Source organism: Callithrix jacchus, chromosome 2, assembly GCF_049354715.1.
Source record: "Callithrix jacchus isolate 240 chromosome 2, calJac240_pri, whole genome shotgun sequence".
NCBI lineage: Eukaryota > Metazoa > Chordata > Mammalia > Primates > Cebidae > Callithrix > Callithrix jacchus.
In genome coordinates this window covers 171,323,631-171,343,642 of record NC_133503.1, presented here as the reverse complement: position 1 = coordinate 171,343,642, position 20,012 = coordinate 171,323,631, and the positions used below count along the sequence as shown (strand labels likewise).

General features: G+C 41.9%; 1 protein-coding gene and 1 pseudogene across 1 annotated transcript in view; one reads left to right on the top strand and one right to left on the bottom strand.

Moving 5' to 3' along the window:
* The window catches only part of SLC45A2 (solute carrier family 45 member 2), a 50,749-nt gene extending 34,720 nt beyond the window's left edge, over positions 1-16,029 (bottom strand). The window contains exons 1-2 of the mRNA XM_002745074.8: positions 15,582-16,029; positions 13,625-13,801 (exon numbers count right to left, since the gene is read on the bottom strand). Coding sequence (XP_002745120.3) covers positions 13,625-13,801; positions 15,582-15,966 — 562 coding nt within the window. The 5' untranslated portion in view covers positions 15,967-16,029. The remainder of the gene's footprint in view (positions 1-13,624; positions 13,802-15,581) is intronic.
* Positions 993-3,081, top strand: LOC103791644 (26S proteasome regulatory subunit 10B-like; annotated as a pseudogene).
* Positions 16,030-20,012: the final 3,983 nt, after the last annotated feature.

Below are 20,012 nucleotides of genomic sequence, written 5' to 3'. Positions count from 1 at the left end.
ATGGAGGCATAAGAACTCCAGGAAGAAAAGGCTGTGCAGGAGGTCAGGCATTAATTGGCCTCATTCTGGAGCCATTTATGGCTGCCTTGAGTTTTCTTAAAGTCTGCAGAACTAATATTTTCGGTTCTGAGTTGTAATGGCTCAGCACACTGTAAAGTATTTTGCAAAATGCTTTAACTCCTCCTAGTGGTGACCAGGGAGCATGGAGCACAAATGCTAGAATGAAAAATCTCAGGACCAGACGTCGTCAACTGAGTCAGACAGCCCCTGTGACCCACCACAAATCTTCTCAGTCCCCACCCACCTCCCTTGCTCCAGCAGCTCCTGCAGTGACCAGTTCTAAGCTAGCTCTGGCCGGCTTTGCAGTGGGCAGGTGCATCTGGATGGTGCCTAACCTGAGAGAAGACACAAACATCTGGGGTCCAGTGCCTACAAAACCCATGGTACCACCCTTAGTCAGTGCAGACTGGATAATCTTCCCTCATTCATCCCCTACATGGAGAGTTCTTTGATGCCCTTCCTAAGGCTCCTCAGAGACAGCTCCATTTTGATTATTGTTTGGCCTGTTCCTCTCCACCATTGCCTTATTCTTGCTCTCTAGAATACCTTCCCAAATAAACTACATGTGTACAAACCTCTGGGGTTCACCTTTTAGAAGAATCCAGACTAACTCATGAATCACATTTTTTTGTTAGCTCGTTGGCTGGCTTGCTTGCTGGCTGGTTGGTTGGTTTTGCCCCTAGTCTACCACTAACCAGCTGTGTGACCTTGGGTTAGCCACTTTACTGCTCAACCACACAGCTTAATCATTGATAAAATGAGGATGTTAAAATTGAATATGCATCCCACCAATATTTTGGGAGCATCTTCCATATTCCAAGCACTATTTAAAGCAGTGGTCAATGAACAGTAAACACGATGTTCTTGCCCTTGAGAAGCTCATATGTTGGTTAGAGAGACAGACAATAAGCAATAAACAAATGGCACTTCTCGTCATGGCAGACCCTAGTGATAAGTGTTTCAGGACTACTGCAAGAAGCTGCTGTAGCGCAAGGAGGCGGACGGCCATCTTAAGGAGTTCAGGGAGCCATTCAAAGAACTTACCAAGCCGTATGAAAAGTCTGAAAATGATCTGAAGGCTCTACAAAGTGTTGGGCAGATTGTAAGTAACATGCTTAAACAATTAACTGAAGAACAATTGGTTGTTAAAGCTACAAATGCACCAAGATATGTTGGCAGTTGTCATCGACAGGTTGACAAAGAAGTGAAGCCAGGAACAGGAATTGCTTTGGATAAGACTACACTAATTATCATGAGATATATTCCATGAGAGGTGAATTCACTGATTTATGACATGTCTCATGAGGACCCTGGGATGTTTCTTATTCTGATATTGGAGGGATAACAGAACAGATGCCAGCATTGAGGGGTTACCATTTACAAACCCAGTCATTACAGAGTATAGGAATATAATCCCAAAGGCTGTTTGTTATGTGGACCACCAGAAGCAGGAAAACACTCTTGGCACAACCTGTTGTTGGCCAGTTGGACTGCAATTTTTTTCCTTTTTTAAAGAAACAGGGTCTCTGGAGTGCAGTAATGCAATCTTGGCTCACTGAAACCTCCATCTCTCAGGCTCAAGCAATCCCCCCACTTCAGCCTCCATGCCCAGCTAATTTTTAATTAATTATTTATTTGTTTGTTTATTTATTTATTTATTTTTATTTAGAGACAGTCTCATCTGTTGCTCAGGCTGGAGTGCAGTGGCACGATCTTGGTTCACTGTAACCTCCGCCTTCTGGGTTCAAGCGATTCTCCTGTGTTAGCCTCCTAGCTATCTGGGATTACAGGTATGCACCACCACACCCAGCTAGTTTTTGTATTTTTAGTAAAAGCAGGGTTTTACCATGTTGGCAAGGCTGGTCTCAAACTCCTGACCTCAGGTGATCCACCCACCTTGGCCTCCTAAAGTGCTGGGATTACAGATGTGAGCCGCTGTGCCTGGTTGCCCAGTTAATTTCTGTATATTTTGTAGAGATGAGGTTTCACCATGGTGCCCAGGTCCACCCACCTTGGCTTCCCACAGTGTTGGGATTAAACCTGACCAGGACTACAATTTCTTAAAGGTTGTATCCAGTTCTATTGTAGACAAGCACACTGGCGAAAGTGCTCGTTTGATCATGGAAATGTTTAATTATGCCAGGGACCATCCACCATGCATCATTTTTATGGATGAAATAGATTCTATTGATGGCTGACAGTTTTCCAAGGGTACTTAAGCTGACAGAGAGATTCAGAGAACTTTAATGGAGTTACTGAATCAAATGGATGGGTTTGATACTCTGCACAGAGTTAAAACGATCATAGCTACCAACAGACCAGATACACTGGATCTTGTTTTGCTGTATCCAGGAAGATTAGATTTTAAAAAATACATATTTATGGCTGCATATTATTCCATGGTGTATATGTGCCACATTTTCTTTATCCAGTCTATCTTTGATGGGCATTAAGGATGGGTTTATATCCTTTGCATGGACACAGATGAACAAACACTGCATGTGCTCACTCATAAGTGGGTGTTGAACAATGAGAACATATAGACACAGGGAGGGGAACATCACACACTGGGGCCTGTTGGAGGGTGGGGGGTTAGGGAAAAAACAGTAGGGGGTGGGGGATTTGGGAGGGCTAATATTAGGAGAAATACCCAATGTAAATGATGGGGGAATGGATGCAGCAAACCACCATGGCATGTGTACACATTCTGCACATGTACCCCATAACTTACAGTATAATAATAAAAAAATACGTATTGGTTTGCCAAATGAAGAAGCAAGATTAGACACATTGAAAAGCCATGCAGGTCCCATTACAAAGCATGGTGAAATTGATTACGGAGCAACTATAAAGTTTTTAGATGCCTTTAATGGAGGAGACCTGAGAAATGTTTGTACTGAAGCAGGTATGTTTGCAAGTCATGCTGATCATGGTTTTGCAAAACAGGAAGATTTCATGAAAGGTTGGAAAGTGGCTGATTCTAAGAAACTGGAACTTAAATTGAACTATAAGCCTGTGTAATTTACTTTTTGGTGGCTATATGACAGACGTTGGCTTAATGTAAAAATAAAGTTAAGATAATATATGTATTGGCAATGATCTCGTTAAAAGTGTATGAATAAAATATGAGTAACATCATAAAAATTAGTATATCAATTCAGTAATTCAAATTTTAGCATTGATATAAAAGTTTGTATGTTTGCTAATATTGCACTTATTGCAGGAGAAATTATGAAAGAAGAAAGTGTTGAAGCTTTTTGTATTTGCTATATGAGCATTTTGTAAACCATTGAAAATGGTTTGAGGTAGTAAGATAAGAAAGCATTTTTAATGACTTATTTTAAATCATTTGTTTTCCTCATTCTAAAAAGTTGAATAAAATCTGTTTGATTCAGATCTACAAAAATAAATAAATAAATAAAACATAATATAATATCAGGTAATGATGGATACCTCTGTGACGGGAGTCAGGGCTGGGTGAGGGGTGTGTTTGTGATCAGAGTAACAACGCAAGGAAGCGAACCAAGCCAATTGCCAATTGTACCTTAGAAAGCACCTTCAAGAGGAGAAAAGGGGGAGGATAAAGTCCTCCAGATTCCCCCTTCTCTAATCTGACTTCGAGATTCTTTGAGAGTTGTGTTGAATACATTTGAATGGTAAAGAGATGGTAATATGGAGACTTAATCACCCTAAATTGCCTAAATCACCCTTATTATCCACAAGCTGAAATCCCTGTATCCTTGATTTCTGCCCTGGCCACATCCTTTCCAGGCTGCCTGAATGAGGAGATGTGAAAGTCCATAATGGGTGGAAACTTCAAAGGGAACTCAGTTAATGAAACAAAACCACTCATCCAGAGATGATTCGTGAATGAGAAAAGGTTAAAATAGCCTCAAACATGAAATGGCTCCTTTCCACCATGTAAAAGGTCTAGTCAAAGGGTCCCATGTTTCAATTTCATTTTTAAGACTCGTAGCCCTTAATTACTTTCTATTTAGAGCATTTGCAGCATGCTCACATTTTTTGTGCATACTTTGAAGTGTGAATAAAACAAAAGAAGTTGGTACATAACAAGTTAAACATTCTTCTTCCAAAGATGTAATGGGCAAGTTCCTCACTGAGTCATTACAAATAAAACATTTGCAGGTGTAGTGGGGATAGAGGAAATCAAGCAAATATAAACGTTTGGCGTTTCATCTCTTTAGGTCAGATTAAACCCTTTAGATGGTTCCTGGCGCTGTGCCTGTGACCCTTGCAAGGTGGTTAATAACTGACATGATGTACAGATTTGCAAGCCTGTGAGGGAATGAAAGCTCAGAAATGCTGAGGCTGCTCCACAGTGAAGAGGAGGAACGAGGAGCTGAGCAGAGCTGGCCTTTCCTATCATGCCTAATCCCAGCCTCCTACCAAGAAAGAAAGCCCATTGCTAAGAACAGCAAAGTCTCAGGTTCAAATAGCAGAAGTAAGCTTGGTAGATTCCTTGGGCACAAAGGAATTTCCAGCCTTCCCTGGTGAGTACCACTCTGTTAATTCACTGGGTTCACAGCCTCAGGTGCACCCAGGCAGTGAAGGATCTGTGTGGTGAGAAGATGCAGGTGGACCCACCAAACCTACCCTGGCTACCACATGTACCAGGGATGGAGGATGGTAGAGTTGCCTTTAAATATAAAAGACAGAAGCTAGAGGAATTAAATGTCTCCCTAGGAGCCAGTACAGTCTTTTCTCTAGAAAATGAAAAAAAAAAAAATGTCAGAAAGATTATGGGAAATATTTTTGGTAATGAACCCTTGGACACTTATTTACGAAGCATTTGGAAATGCTGGGCTGGAACCACAGCCCTGAAACAAATAAAAAGAATTTCAATGTACTGAGATGATTGGATTCCTTGGGTGAATGATAATTTGCTGCTGATGAAAAATCAAAATCAAAATGGGCCCTGACACTGAACATGCCTTTGTCAGTAAATGTTTATTTCAAGTGGAATGCAGTACTTATCTCTGTGCCAAGTTCATGTAAATTCAGAACGTTTGGCATGTTCACACAGGGCAGAGTGACAAGGCCCTGCCTGTTATTCTCACTCATCTTTTAATGCGGTTTTTCATTCAGAATGAGGACACTACAGTGGGGTCACATATTTCACGTTTAACTCATCAGAATTCAACTATTCTCACTTTGAACACAGGGAGAAAGAGATTACAAAAAAGACAAGAGGGCCGGGCGCGGTGGCTCAAGCCTGTAATCCCAGCACTTTGGGAGGCTGAGGCAGGTGGATCACAAGGTCAAGAGATCGAGACCATCCTGGTCAACATGGTAAAACCCCGTCTCTACTAAAAATACAAAAAATTAGCTGGGCATGGTGGCTGTAATCCCAGCTACTCAGGAGGCTGAGGCAGGAGAATTGCCTGAACCCAGGAGGCAGAGGTTGTGGTGAGCCGAGATCGCGCCACTGCACTCCAGCCTGGGTAACAAGAGCGAAACTCCGTCTCAAAAAAAAAAAAAAAGAAAAGAAAGAAAGACAAGAGTAACATTTTAAATAGTATGGGTAATTCTATTAATTCCAGGAGTAAACATTAAAGGAGAGAAGAATCTGCAGATATATATATGTTTTTTTATATATATATGTTTTATATATATTTATATATATATGCGCGCAGGTTTGTACACACAAAACAAGACGTATTGTATTTTATGAGTAATCTAAGAGATATTTAGGAATAATGTCGACTGTCATTGTCGCTGTGTCAGGGAGTTTAGAATCTAAGCCTTAAACAAGGTGAGAGACTCCTAGGCACTGTCCTACCAGAGGAAGATGTTTTAAATTGTTCTTTTAGTTGGAGAAAGAAGTTGTTTTGAGCCATCCACATGACCTCAGCTGTCCCCATACGACCAAAGACATGCGCTGGAGACAGCTGGCTGAGGTTCAGGGCTCAGTGCTGGTCGTGAGACAAAAGAAAGTAATTAAACGAGAATATTTGTCTGATTGATGCAATCTGTCATGTCATGTAAAACTATGAATTATAAGCAGGGGTATGTGACTCTTGGATCTCCTTTTACACAACTAACATGTTTAAGTACCTGCTATCAGCATGGCAATTAATTAGAAGCCAAAGGGAATCTGCAGGTGAGCCTTCATGGGGGAGTTTACGAATCTTGTAGAACGGCTGGATAAATACATTGCAAATTACAACACAGAGGAGAGAGCAAACAAATGTGCAGATCAAATAAAACTGTGAGCAGGCACCTATATCACTTCAAAATATAATTTTCCTTTAATTATTTACTAATATTTGGGACTTTGAAAGCTCTGCTTAAGCCACTCTCGGTGACTCACACCTATAATCCCAGCACTTTGGGATGCCAAGGCGGGCAGATCACGAGATCAGGAGATCAAGACCATCCTGGACAACATGGTGAGACCCCATTTCTACTAAAAATATAAAAATTAGCTGGGCGTGGGCGTGCTTGCCTGTAATCCCAGCTACTTGGGAGGCTGAGGCAGGAGAATTGCTTGAACCAGGGAGTCAGAGGTTCCAGTGATCTGAGATCACGCTCACTGGACTCTAGCCTGGTGACAGAGCAAGACTCTGTCTTGAAAAAAAGGCTGTGATTCACTTTCTTATAATAGTCTCCATCTTTAATTATTCTTATTAAGCTAACACTCAATTGTGTTTGCATTTTATGTGATCGCTACCGGCTTTGACTATTCAATAATAAACACTCCTTCCTTCTTGCTAATAGAACCCCAATGTGGTTTAGGGAGATATATGAGCAACTCCCCACAAAACCCTCACTTTTCCAACCTCCTTCGGCCACTTAATGCTCACATAACCTAATTCTGTCTAATGAGAAACAAGCAGAACTCTGGGGGAGGGGAAGTTTCTAGGACAAATTTGCTTTCTTCATTTAAAGAGAGAGTGTAGGCTCTTACCCCTTCATCCTTCCTTCTCCCCTGACCCTCCTCTCCCCTCCTCCTGTCTTGAAAGGAACATGAGCTATGGGCCTGTAGCAACTGTCTCATATCCAGGAGGCAACATATCCATGAAGCTGCCAAGGAAACATGAGATTGTTGGTTCTGACAGTGAGCAGCTGACAGAAAGCCGGAAGACCTACTCCTAGACTTTTAGTTACATAAGAAAAGTAAACCTCTGCCTTTAAGCCACTGTTTTGTAGGCTTTAGTGACTTGCAGCTAACCCCTTCCTAATCACTCTGTTCCTTAAGCATATACCACAAGCCAATAGGGAAGGGGACAGGAGCACGGGGAAGGGCTGAAGGAAGGAAGTCAGCCTTGCTAATAGAACCCCAATGTGGGTTTTAGTCAGCCTTCCTTCCTTCCTGGATTTTTGGGTGGCAGTACCAGTCCCCCAAAAAGATCATTAAAGTGCACATAACATTGATTGTCTCTCACTCAGACATCCCTTATCTTCTCATTCATTCACACTTATGTTAGCTCTGGATAGTCCCCTTCCCTTAAGAAGTTTATGGTGTAATGAGAGTGATTAGAAATGTATTCAAATAACTAACGTGGAAGGTGGAAAATGACAAAGGCCAGGAAAGAGACTCTAAGAAAGTAGCCCTTTGGGATGGGCTGTTTTTATTTAAGGTGGAAGGTAGTAAAATGTCTTCCTCAGGGTGTGTCCCAAATTTCCCTTTGTCACCAACCGCCCCTCCCTCCAAGGATGGGGTGGGGGTTGAAGTGGGGTGGGGGGGAATTTTCTTCCCCTCCCTGCAGGACAGTGGTGCAAGGATTTTAGAAGATCTTAAAAGGAGCATTCTGCATGAGAACCTGAGAGCAGCTAGATTGGAACACAATACGCCAGTTCCTTAGCTGCTCTTATGAACATAAAAAGACCTTTGTGATTTTCTTGTTTATTTGAAAATTCTAGAATATCTTCATTATGAAACGAAGGGAAAGAAAAGAGATTGGGGAGGAGAGATGAGAGAGAAAAGTATGTGTGTTCCCTCCATATCCCATACAAACTTCAGGAGCTGGACTCAGTGGCAACAAGGGTAAAAGTGAAAGGGCTCAATTATGGACTCAGTTGTGTCCTCTGCCCTCCAGACTTCTGTGTTGATGAGCTAACCCTGAATGCAACTGTATTTGTAGGTAAGGACTTTAAAGAGGTAATTAAGGTTAAATGAGACCTTAAGGGTGGAGCTGTCATTCAAATCCAATAGGACTGATGTTCATATAAGAAAAGGAAGAGACAGTGAAGGTGCAGGTGCACAGAAGAAAGGCCATGTGAGGACACAGCAAGAAGGTGGCTGTCTGCTAGCCAGGAAGAGAGGTCTCACCAGAAAGCAACCCTGACAGCTTCTTGATCTTGGATTTCCATACTCCAGAACTGCGGGAAAATGGATTTCTGTTGTTTAAGCCACACAGTCTGTGATATTCTGGCACGGCAGCCCAAACAGACCATAAAGGCCCCAGGAGGAGATGAAAATTCAGGGTGTATGTGTGATCGACTGCAGCCTCAGTGGCCTCTTCCTGCTAGAGTTACCTACCTCACTGGCTTATGTTCATCTACTCAACAAACTTTTGTGCTTTGATTATTTTGTGGATCTAGTCCTCAAATAAGCTAGAAATTAAGTATACCTGCAACGTAGAAAAGGAGGGCCCTTGTCCCTAGAAAACGAGTGAGCATTTCCAAGCAGCTTTGATCTCCACAGGCAGAAAAGGCGAAAGAAACTCTCGGTGTGAGCAAAGACCCACAACCTGAAGAAGGAAGGGTTGGCTCCTTCATGCATCCCGCTGGTATTTCTTCTGAATACCTACGATATGCCAGCCAGTGGTAAAGAAAGGACGCAGGGAACAAAACAGACCTGCCCTCTCCTCCTGGAAACATGATGAAAAATTATTCAGAGCACAGAGAATGTGAAAGGAGTAATGGGAAGTAAAGTTTGAACAGTGGGAAGGGAACAGATTGTGACAGCTTTGAACTTCTGTCTAGAAAAATATTATTTATCCAGGAAGCACAGAGGGAGCCATTGCAACTTATCAAGCAAGAAAGTGCCCTGGTCATGGTTGGCTTTTAAAAATATGAATCTGGACGCTATCAGTTGGCTCAGTTGGAGTGGGAAGAAACTAGAGACTGAAGAACCGTTAAAGGATGAATACTATAAACCAATAACAAAATTCTAAGGCCTCCAGCTGACTGAGTGGACACACTCCCTCTTGGCCAAGAGGATCCCAAAGAAACCTGAAAACCTAGTTTAGGCCATGATGGGAAGGGAGGTGTTAGACACACCTTGGAGTTCAGACACCCGCTAACCAGCATTTACATTCAAATAGAGATCACAAAACAGACTCTTTGTAGCAATAGGATGTCAAATTCCACCCGGACTCTGGTATACCATCACATGACAGATAACACATCCTGAAGAAGATGAATGTGTTTTATCCGAAACGTCTTTCTTTGACATATTCTGGAATGGATCTGCAAAGCCATCTCTTGTGGGAGAAACTTTTTTCCTATAGAGAACCTCCTTCCCTTACTAGGATGTTGCAGTGAGTCTGACATCATCTAAGACGCAAAAGGAGACTTTTACCATCTATTCTCTCTGAAACTTGCTATCTGGAGGCTTCATCTACATAACAAGAACCTTGGTTTCCATAATCCTCCTTATCTTAGCTCAAGCATTTCTTTTTGTTGATTTCAACTCTTTAGGCAAAGCTTAACTCTTTAAATCAATAGCCAATTGAGAGTTTTGACTCTACCCATAATCTGTGAGCCCCCCACTTCAAGATGCCCTACCTTTCTGGGCTGAACCAATGTATCGATTTATATCTTTGCCTGTAACTTCTATCACCCTACATAAAACCAAGCTATAACTCAACCACCCTGGGCAAATGTTCAAGGACCTCTTGAGGCTGTGTCCCAAGCCATAGCCATTGCTATTTGGCTCAGAATAAACTTCCTCAAATATTTTAATTTTTTTCCCATCAACAGTACTAAAGCTCAGAAAAGCTGTAATAAGAGCCTGAATGAAGGTAATATGAAAATTATTGATGTTTGCTGGCACCATACCATATACTAATATCAACGGAAAATCTCAAAAGGGATATATTGTCTTAAACACATAGAATTACTGTCAGTGAAAAGAGTCAAACTGCAAAATATTTGAAGAGATATATTCTGAGCCAAATATGAAGACCATGGGCTGTGACGCAGCTCCAGGAGATCTTGAGAACATGTGCCCCAGGAGGTAGGGCTACAGCTTAGTTTTATTCATTTTAGGAAGACATCAGACATCAATCAACACATGTAAGATGCACATTGGTTTGGTCTGAAAAGGCAGGACAAATCGAAGTAGGGGCTTCCAGGTCATAGGTAGATTCAAAGATTTCCTGATTGGCAATTTGTTGAAAGAGTTTATCTCTAGACTTGGAAGCCATAGAAGAGAGGGTCTGGGTTAAAATAAGGGGTTATGGAGACCAAGGTTCTTATTATGCAGATGAAGCCTCCATGTAGCAAGCTTCAGAGAGAATAGATTGTAAATGTTTCTTATCAGACTTAAAAAGGTGCCAGACACTTTCCTTAATTCTACCCAAAATCAGGAGAAAACCTGGAAAGGGAAGAGTGAAGTGTACAGAATGTGGATATTCCCCACAAGAGACAGCTTTTCAGGGCCATTTCAACATATGTCAAAGAAATATATTTTGGGGTAAAATACGTCCATTTCTTTCAAGGCCTGCTATGTTGTCATGTTGACACCTAATTGCTACAAAGAGTCTGTTTTGTCAGTTTTAAGGTCTCTGCCTTAATGTTAATGCTGGTCAACTGTGCTTGAATTCCAAAGGGAGAGAAGTATAATGAGGCATGTCCAACCACCCATTCCCATCATGGCCTAAACTAGTATTTCAGATTTACTTTAGGATACCCTTGGCCAAGAGGAAGGGCCCTTCAATTAGCTGGGGGTTAGAATTATATTTCTGGTTTGCAATACTATCATGTATTACCCTTGGAAAACTCGCTAACGCAGAGATTTGTCATCTAATATCAAGGCAACAAAGCATAGGTCTTTTGGCCACATCTAATACCCACTGTAAGCTGGGAAGTGGTGGCCACATTGTCCAATGTCCTATAGATCAATAAACTCTTAATATCGAGTTCAAAAGCCAGAAAGTCTCCCATGACCTTATAATAAATTTCAGCAAATTATAATAAAACAGAAGGAATTGTCAGATTTAAGTTAGGAAAATGAAGTTGGAATCTATTCTGGGGCCTTCTGGCTATGGACCATGGGCAAGCGACTTCATCAGCGCACACCCTCCCCTACTCCAATCATTGAACTTCGGGTAAATATTTAACATCTGGCTCTCTAAGGAAAAAAAAAAATCCATGATTTATAGCTTGCCGATCTCTAGAGTTTTAGAACTCCCATCATAGCCAGTTTCAAGCCAGAAATGTGATGTCAACAAGTCCACTGAATTCCTGAAACTTAACAATTGATTCTCAGCAAGCCAGCATGAGCCAGTTCTAGCACTCCGCTGCTTCCAAAGCTTGGCTTCCACATCTCAAAAATGGGAATCACTCCACTTCCACGTGGCCATTGTCAAGACTGAGATAATGTAAATGAAACAGGGTTATTAGCATACATGAGGGGTATTTGAGAAATGTTTGTTCAGTATTTACTGAGCACCTGCTAAGTAGCAGACACTGTTCCAGGAAGCGAAGAGTCATCGGAGAACAAAACAGAAGGTCTGCTCAACTGGGACTGATGTTCTAAATGGGAGAGATAACCAGAAAGAAAAAAAGAGAAAGAGAGAGAGAGAGAGATGGATGATAGATAAAGAGACAGTCAGTCTGGTAGTGATAAGTACTAGAAAGAAACATCAAACCAGATAAGGATGAGGAGAAAAAGGAGTGGTCATACTATGTCACATATGATAGCCAAGACAGACCTCACTGATGAGAGACATCTGATGAGAAACCTTAGTGAAATGAAGGCATGACTATGGGATTATATGGGGAAGGGTACCCCAGGCAGGGCAAGAGCTCATGCCAAACCCTGGGGCAGGTATAATCGGCTGGTCCAACCCCAGAGACAGAAGGAGGCCAGTGGGGTGGGAGCATCTGAGTGAGTAGACACCGGTGGAAAGTGCAGTGGGAAGGAAAGCCAAGAGCAAAGGTGAGGCGGGGGAAGGTCTCAAGCCCTGGCCATGTCTTAGGCACCTTTAAACATCTGGAGACATAGTGGGCAGGGGCCAGGGACAGACAGGGCTGCACTCCTGTCCCTCTGCCTTCCCTGCACAGAGGAGGATCTACCAGCTATGCTCCAACTGTCTCACTCCTTCATATTTTCAATTGTTCAAATGTTTGCTCAAATGGCAAATATTGGCTCCAATGGCTTCCACAGTCAGGAGCAAAACTTGAGATCTTGCTTCTCATGGACCTACCTGGCCATGGAAGGAGACAGAATACATCAAAATATAAGTAAATGCACTAGCTGGGCTATGAAGACAATCAAATAAGGTGGGCTGATAGAGTCCCCCTCTAAGATACAAAAGTCCTCTTGGGCCAGGATCCTGCTGTTGCCTTAAATTTGAATGCCCAGTTCTAGCACAGTCCTAACTGGTGCTCTCAGTAGCATTACTCTAAACAATTGACCAACAGTAACCAAAGTGGGCTGGCAACAGCCCCAAGAGATCAAGAGCGCCACATTTTCCTCCTGGAATGAACTTATCCAAACTTCAAGGTTGAGGAAATGCCAACTCTTTATATAACTAAGAAATCCCACCAGGTGCGGTGGCTCAATGTAATCCCAGCGCTTTGGGAGGCCGAGGCAGGTGGATCACGAGGTCAAGAGATCGAGACCATCCTGGTCAACATGGTGAAACCCCGTCTCTACTAAAAATACAAAAAATTAGCTGGGCATGGTGGCGTGTGCCTGTAATCCCAGCTACTCAGAAGGCTAAGCCAGGAGAATTGCCTGAACCCAGGAGGTGGAGGTTGCGGTGAGCCGAGATCACACCATTGCACTCCAGCCTGAGTAACAAGAGCAAAACTCTGCCTCAAAAAAAAGAAATCCCTAAGCCGTGGGGTTTTTTTGTTTGCTTAGTTTGTTTCTTTTTTTGTTGTTTAAATGTGCTTCTTAGGACACCTGCCACAAAATCATCTGGGGTCTTTATTAAACAAAATACAAACATCTGGGCTCTGCCTCAGACCCACCGAATCAGAATAACTGGAGAAGGAGCCCAGACAACTGTGTTTTCAATGGCCTCCTAAAGAATGTGGATGCTACATTGCTGATGTTTGAGAGCCACTGCTCTAAAGCAAAAGTACAACGCACAAGGCTTCTTTTCATTTCAGTTGTAATTGTCTCCACAAAGCATTCTTAAGAAGCTCGTCTGTAAACTTCCTCTGCAGAAACTGCAGCACTAGTCACAAGCTGACTGTTCAAAGAGATGCACGGGGCGATGGGGCCCGCGTGACGAGAGCAGCCCATCAACTGATGGGCTCCATTAATTCAAAAAACGCCACGTGCAGTGACACTAAATGGCTTTAGTGGAAGCGCCTCACTGTCTGGGGAGATGAAGGAGAGACTTTCTGGAATATTCCCTACCTGTGAAGAGGGCATGGTAGTGGAGGCCCTTCTCCTTGTCCTGATGGCAGCAGACATCAAATAAGTAGGCTTTGATGGGCCCATCAATGAAGTCAGCAGAAAAATCAAAGAGAACCACACCTATCATGGTGACACTTATGGCCCAAACCAGCTTCCTCCTTGGGTTAGCAATCAAAGCTAAAAGAAAAATAAACAATGGTCTCCTAAATCCTGTTTTAGAATCATCCATCTGTGTTTTGTAATTTCCACCTAAACCTCTTGTCATAAAATCATCTCCCTTGCTTTTATTTTGCTTTTTGTTCCAAATAAAATAGCTTCATATTTTTTCAGGTTTTAAAAACTTATGCAAGCGAATGTCCAGAAAGCACAAATCTATGGAGACAGAAAGTGAATTAGTGGTTGCCTAGGACTGGTGCATAGGAGAAAAGGGGAAGTGACTGTTGATGGTAATGGGTTTCTCTTTGGGGTGATGAAAATGTTCTAGAATTAGAGAATGGTAATGGTTGTACAACCCTGTGAATATACTAAAAGGCACTGAATTGTACACTTTTAAGTAGTGATGTTTCTGGCATATAAAATATCTCTTTAAATAAAAAAGTGTGCATATTTATTGCAAACAATTCTAGGGATATAGAAAAAGCTGAGGGAGATGCTTCCAATCTCAGCCCCAGAGGTCATGCTTTGAGGCCTCCTTTTACGCACCTCTGCACATATGGACACAGGTGTACAACGGTAGTCAAGTGCAGTGCTTCTCAAAATTTGGCATGTTGAACTATCGCTTGTACATCTTGTTAAAACACAGATCACCGGCCCCATTTTCCAAGACTCTGATTCAATGCGTGGACCTGAAGTGGGCCTGAGAAACTGCATCTCTTACAGCCTCTGCTGATCATGAGGGCCAGGGGCAGAAGCCACACCTTGACCTGCACTGGAAAGCCCTGATGCAGTAACCATATAATTTCATCTCCTCACAATTTTTAACAGCTAGATATTCATTCTATGGATACCCTGTAATTCATTCACCCAACCTCCTATAAAAGATACATTGTTGTTTCTCCTGTTTCAGTTTGTTTTTAAACTTAAGAATAGCATAGATTATATATATATACGTTTTAAAAATTACAGTATAAAATTAAATGAAAAATAAGCCTACCTGCAGCTTCTCACCGCCAGTCCTTCAGTAATCCTCCTTAGAGTCAACAAAGCTTATCGGCTTTCTGCTCATTCTCCCAGAAATATCTTACATTTGTACATTTATGCTTTCTTTGAAATATGTACAAATGATAATTGATTATCCTGTCTCATAATCATCTATTCAGCTAGCTTGAGAGTTAATGGTCTAAAAATGTGTGCTGTTTATTGTGATCCTTTCTGCAATGCAACTTTATTGTACAACCATCAATTACTGATTAATTGGTAGCTGATTAATGGCTAGAAAAAAATGCCTACCCTCAGGTTTGTTTTTGTCCAGAATTTTCAATGCCAGAAATGTCCCCTTGAGCTGGTGGGTTTATGCCCTACGCCTAGGAAGAGGCCCTACACAGAACTATGAACAGAATTAACTCATTTGGATGCACAGGTGATCTACTGTAAATATTTATGGAGCTATTTGGCAGCTGGTCAATTTGATAAAGTATTAAATAGAGCATAATGGGCTCAAAAAGTAACTCAACTGATAAATATGTAAAAATATTCAATTTGATAACATAGATACAAATTTAACCCTGTTTTTAAATCTTCACAACAATGAAAGATATTTATTTTTATATTTCTAGAAGTAGAGGCTCCTCAGCCAAAGAATCTGGGCCAAATTCATCAAAGGTGGAAGTTCATTGTAACCTAGGAGAGATCAATTCTAACAAATTTCTATGAAAGGTCAAACAAATTAACATTCTCCTGCAGAGGTGCACACTAAGACACATATCCCTGCCCACCCCACCTTGTGCAGTCCACTTACCTGCTACCACGGTATCCCCATTGAGGTACAGAGCCATGCCCACGAGCATCATGACTCCCAGGGTGAGGATGTAGGGTCTCCGGCGGCCCCACCTGGACCGGCAGTGGTCGCTGGCCGATCCGACCACGGGTTGCAGCAGGAATCCCAGGATGGGGCTGAGGAACCACACGATGCTGTACAGACTATTGGGCAGACCCACGCTGAGCAGGACTGGGGTCACATAGGCTGCCTCCACCGCGTAACAGAACTCTCGTCCAAACATGGCCATGCTGTGCATGATGAGTCTGCTGGTGGGTCTTTTAGGAGGTTCCACAGGGTCAAAGGGGCCATCATCAGCTAGGGATTTATAGATGTGGTGGCTGGCCTGCCCACTGTTGCCACCCATGGCCACTGGGAGAGGAACACCTCCTGCGTGGTGCTAGGGTCTGTGCTTCAAACTGGATTTGACGTGGAGTCTGGCCGAGCAACAACAGAGATGGTCAGGCTGGGGGAGGGGCTCAAATTCCTTCCTGCCTCTAAGATCACAAGTTATGATGAGAGGGAGGGGGTGGTGCTGGAAAGCATGACAGAGATTAGTAGCTGTGAGTGAGCCCTCTGGCTCCTTAGAAAGTTGGAATGTTTTTTCAAAGAAGTCTTCCTTTGTACTGTTTCTCTCTGTCTCTCTCTCTCTCTCACACACACACAATTACATGAGATCACACACCCACATGGCTTTTCTCCCTCTCTCACAAACACGTTATTACACATGATCACACACATGGTTTCTCTCTCACATACACGCTATTACACATGATCGCACACATTGCTTCTCTTTCACACACACTATTACACATGATCACACATGGATTCTCTCACATGCGTATTATTTCACATGATCACACACAGCTTCTCTCTCATACACAATATTACACATGATTACATGCATGACTGCTCGTACACAATTACACATGATCACACATGGCATCTCTCACACACATGTTATTACACATGATCACACACATGGCTTCTCTCATACATGTTATTTCACATGCTCACACATGGTTTCTCTCACATATTTGCTATTACACATGATCACACATGGCTTCTCTCACACACATGCTGTTACACATAATCACACACATTGCTTCTCTTTCACACACATTATTACACATGATCACACATGGCTTCTCTCTCATACACACATGCTATTTCACATGAACACACACATGGCTGTGAGGTAATAAAGCCTTATTATATAGAGGTTATGTCAAAATGTAAATAAATTGATACCTTTCAGTAAACTTCTTTTTATAGATATAGACATTCTATCTTTTCCTGACTACAAGTTTTCTACAACACAGCTCAGTGGTGAAATAACTACATTTAAAATGGTGGCAGGTCACACCCTTCCCCGAATCATTAGCTGTGTCATATCGCCCTGATATTTTTCCTTCTTGCACTTAATAATTTTTACAATGAGATAATTCTAGGTTTATTCCATATCCTGAGTTTGTCTTTGATTTATTTAAGAGCAGAGAGCAGGTCCGTTTTGTTCATTATGGTATCCCCAGCAACTATCATGATACCTGGCACATAGTAGGTCTTCAATAAATATTTGCTAAAGGAATTACTGAGTGAACAAAACATATACACTACATTTTGTGCTGCTAGTCAGCTGCCTGTCTGCTCAGCTCAATTTCCTTTGGTGCTCTTTATCTTATGGGGCTACATTTCCAGTGTTCCCTTGTTTTCTGGCTTCTAGGTAGATTTGGCTAATAGGAGGCACTGGTAAGAAGACTAGGGGTGAGAGAGAAGGAAAGAGGCCAGGATATTTCCCTAGATTTCTTTCTCCTCCCTGAGAGATTGCTGGCAGCGTCTGTGTCTCCAAGGTGGGTCCGGCAACTTGGATCCAGGTGACACCAACTTTCCCATCACCCCTGAAGCCATAGGAGTGGCCCTGGCTTCTAGTTTGTTCATCTCTGGGTTGCCTCACTATCTTCTGGGTTTCTCTACTCTTCCATCACCAGTGGAATTCTTTATATTAAATTTCCTGTTTTTAAAGACTTTAAATGATTCATATTTTCCTTGCAGGACTCTGAGTTGTAGGAAACACAACCTTTTTTATATAAATTTATTTACAGACAAGATCTTGTTCTATTGCCCAGGCTAGAGTACAGTGGCTCAATCCTAATTCACTGTGGCTTCAAACTCCTGGGCTTAAGTGATCCTCCTGCCCCACACTTCTGAATAGCTAGGACTATAGGCACACAATACCATGCCTTGCTAATTTTTTTTACTTTTATTTTTTGTAGAAACAGACGTCCAGCTGTGTTCCCCAGGCTGATCTTGAACTTTTGGCCTCAAGTGATCCTCATGCCTGGGCTGGAAAACATAACCTTTTGGGAAAGTTCCTAAAAATGGCGGAAGAGCAAAACTGAAGGCCATAATACGAAAGCTTAAATTCTGATTCTGCCTCTTCCCAGTTGCATATTCATGAGCAAATAATTTCAACTAGTGTTTCTAAAACTATGCCAAGGCACCCAGGGCATTAGAGTGACCTCACAAGAGTATTTCAGGATATTTAAAAATTTGAACACAGTAAACACATTGAAAGTCAACATCTGTCAGACATCACATGAACTACTAGTAAGGTAGTTCATGCTTTCAACATAAGATTGCACTATAATCCTTCTCAGGATTTCATATTTTTGTGAGACTGGGTTTTCCAGTCAGTCTGATAAAAAAGCAAGTACTATATGGACATCAACATGGAGCAGAAAATGACGACAGCAGTGTCCAATCTGATTCCAGCTGAGAAGTTGCACAGTGTGCAACAGATGCATACATCTTCTTAGTAAGTAGTTGTGATTAACAACAAAATAGAAATGAAAAATACATTTTCTTTATGTGTATTCTATTTTTCAAACAGCTACTAAGTTGTTAGGACATAAATATTTAATTTGTTGGGACCTAATTATTTATAAATTGAATGGTTAGATATTTCTTTTCGTTTAAGCCACCATGAAAAAATTACTGAGGCACTAAGGGAAAAATAAACTAAGAATCCCCTCTGAGTCTCCGTTTTCTTATCAGTAAAATGAAGAAACCTGCTCCACCTTCCCCTTACAGTTGATTGTTGAAGGACAGTTGACATACTGTACATGATGGACCTTATTGATGGCCCACCCAACATCCATTTTCTACTCCCTATGCTCTGATGGCACCTGAATTAGATTGTGGAATCCACCCCTTCCTCACATGCCTTTGGGAAGTTGAGTCCAGGAAAGCTCCAGGAGCAGACTGGTTTTATGTAAAGATAATCCTGTCTTCTTTGTCAAAGACTGATTTAAGAATGGCTTGTAACTTAACTCAGTCCAAGGAGACACAAGACAATTTGCTGGGGGCTCCTGAGATCTTTATGTCTGGACGTTGCTCTGTGTGGGCATTAAGATTCGAACTTGCTATGAGCCTGAGGAGAAATCAAACACACAGAGAATGGAAAGTTGACAGACCAGAGAACTGCAGGGAAACAGGGCTCAAGTGACTGGATACAGGCAACCCTAAAAGTCACCGTCCCTCTGGACTCTAGGGAGTGAGCCAAAACATTTCCTTATTATTTGGATATTGTTATTTGCAGTTGAAGCCATTCTGGTTTGATACAGGTGAAAGTATTCTGTAAATTACAAAGTGTGATGAAATCGTTGCTAGTTTGGAATGTGCTTAGAGGGAGAACATAAACTCCAAGACAAAAAGCCTGGATGCAACCAATCACCCTGTTTCATGTGACTTATTTACCACCATAGTTTGTGGCATTTCACACTTCCTACATTGTAGAATCAAGAGTGTAAATAAATGTATATCAATGTCTTCAAGAATATATAATTCCTCTTTCACTAGAATTTGCTACCTTCAATTGCCTGCTTATCTTCGACTCTCCTTAAAACTTCCTATTTTCAGCCAGGCACGGTGGCTCACGCCTGTAATCCCAGCACTTTGGGAGGCCGAGGTGGACAGATAATGAGGTCAGGAGATGGAGGCCATCCTGGCTAACACAGTGAAACCCTGTCTCTACTAAAAATACAAAAAATAGCCAGGTGTGGCGGCAGGCATCTGTAGTCCCAGTTACTTGGGAAGCTGAGGCAGGAGAATCACTTGAATGCGGGAGGCAGAGGTTGCAGTGAGCCAAGATCGTGCCACTGCATTCTAGCCTGAGTGACAGGATGAGACTCTGTCTCAAAAAAAACAAAAACAAAAATTTTTTTTCTATTTTCTCCTTACCTGTCCCCCTTACTTATTTCTAAATCTACAGTTTGTCAAAAGCTAATTGATAAAACAGAGGTGTAACATTTTTTGCACAGGGTCTTAGACTCTTCAGAAAAAAAGGAAAGTATGGGTCGCTAACAAAAGCTACTAATCTTGCTTCTATATATCCACTCTTTAAAAGTTCACAAC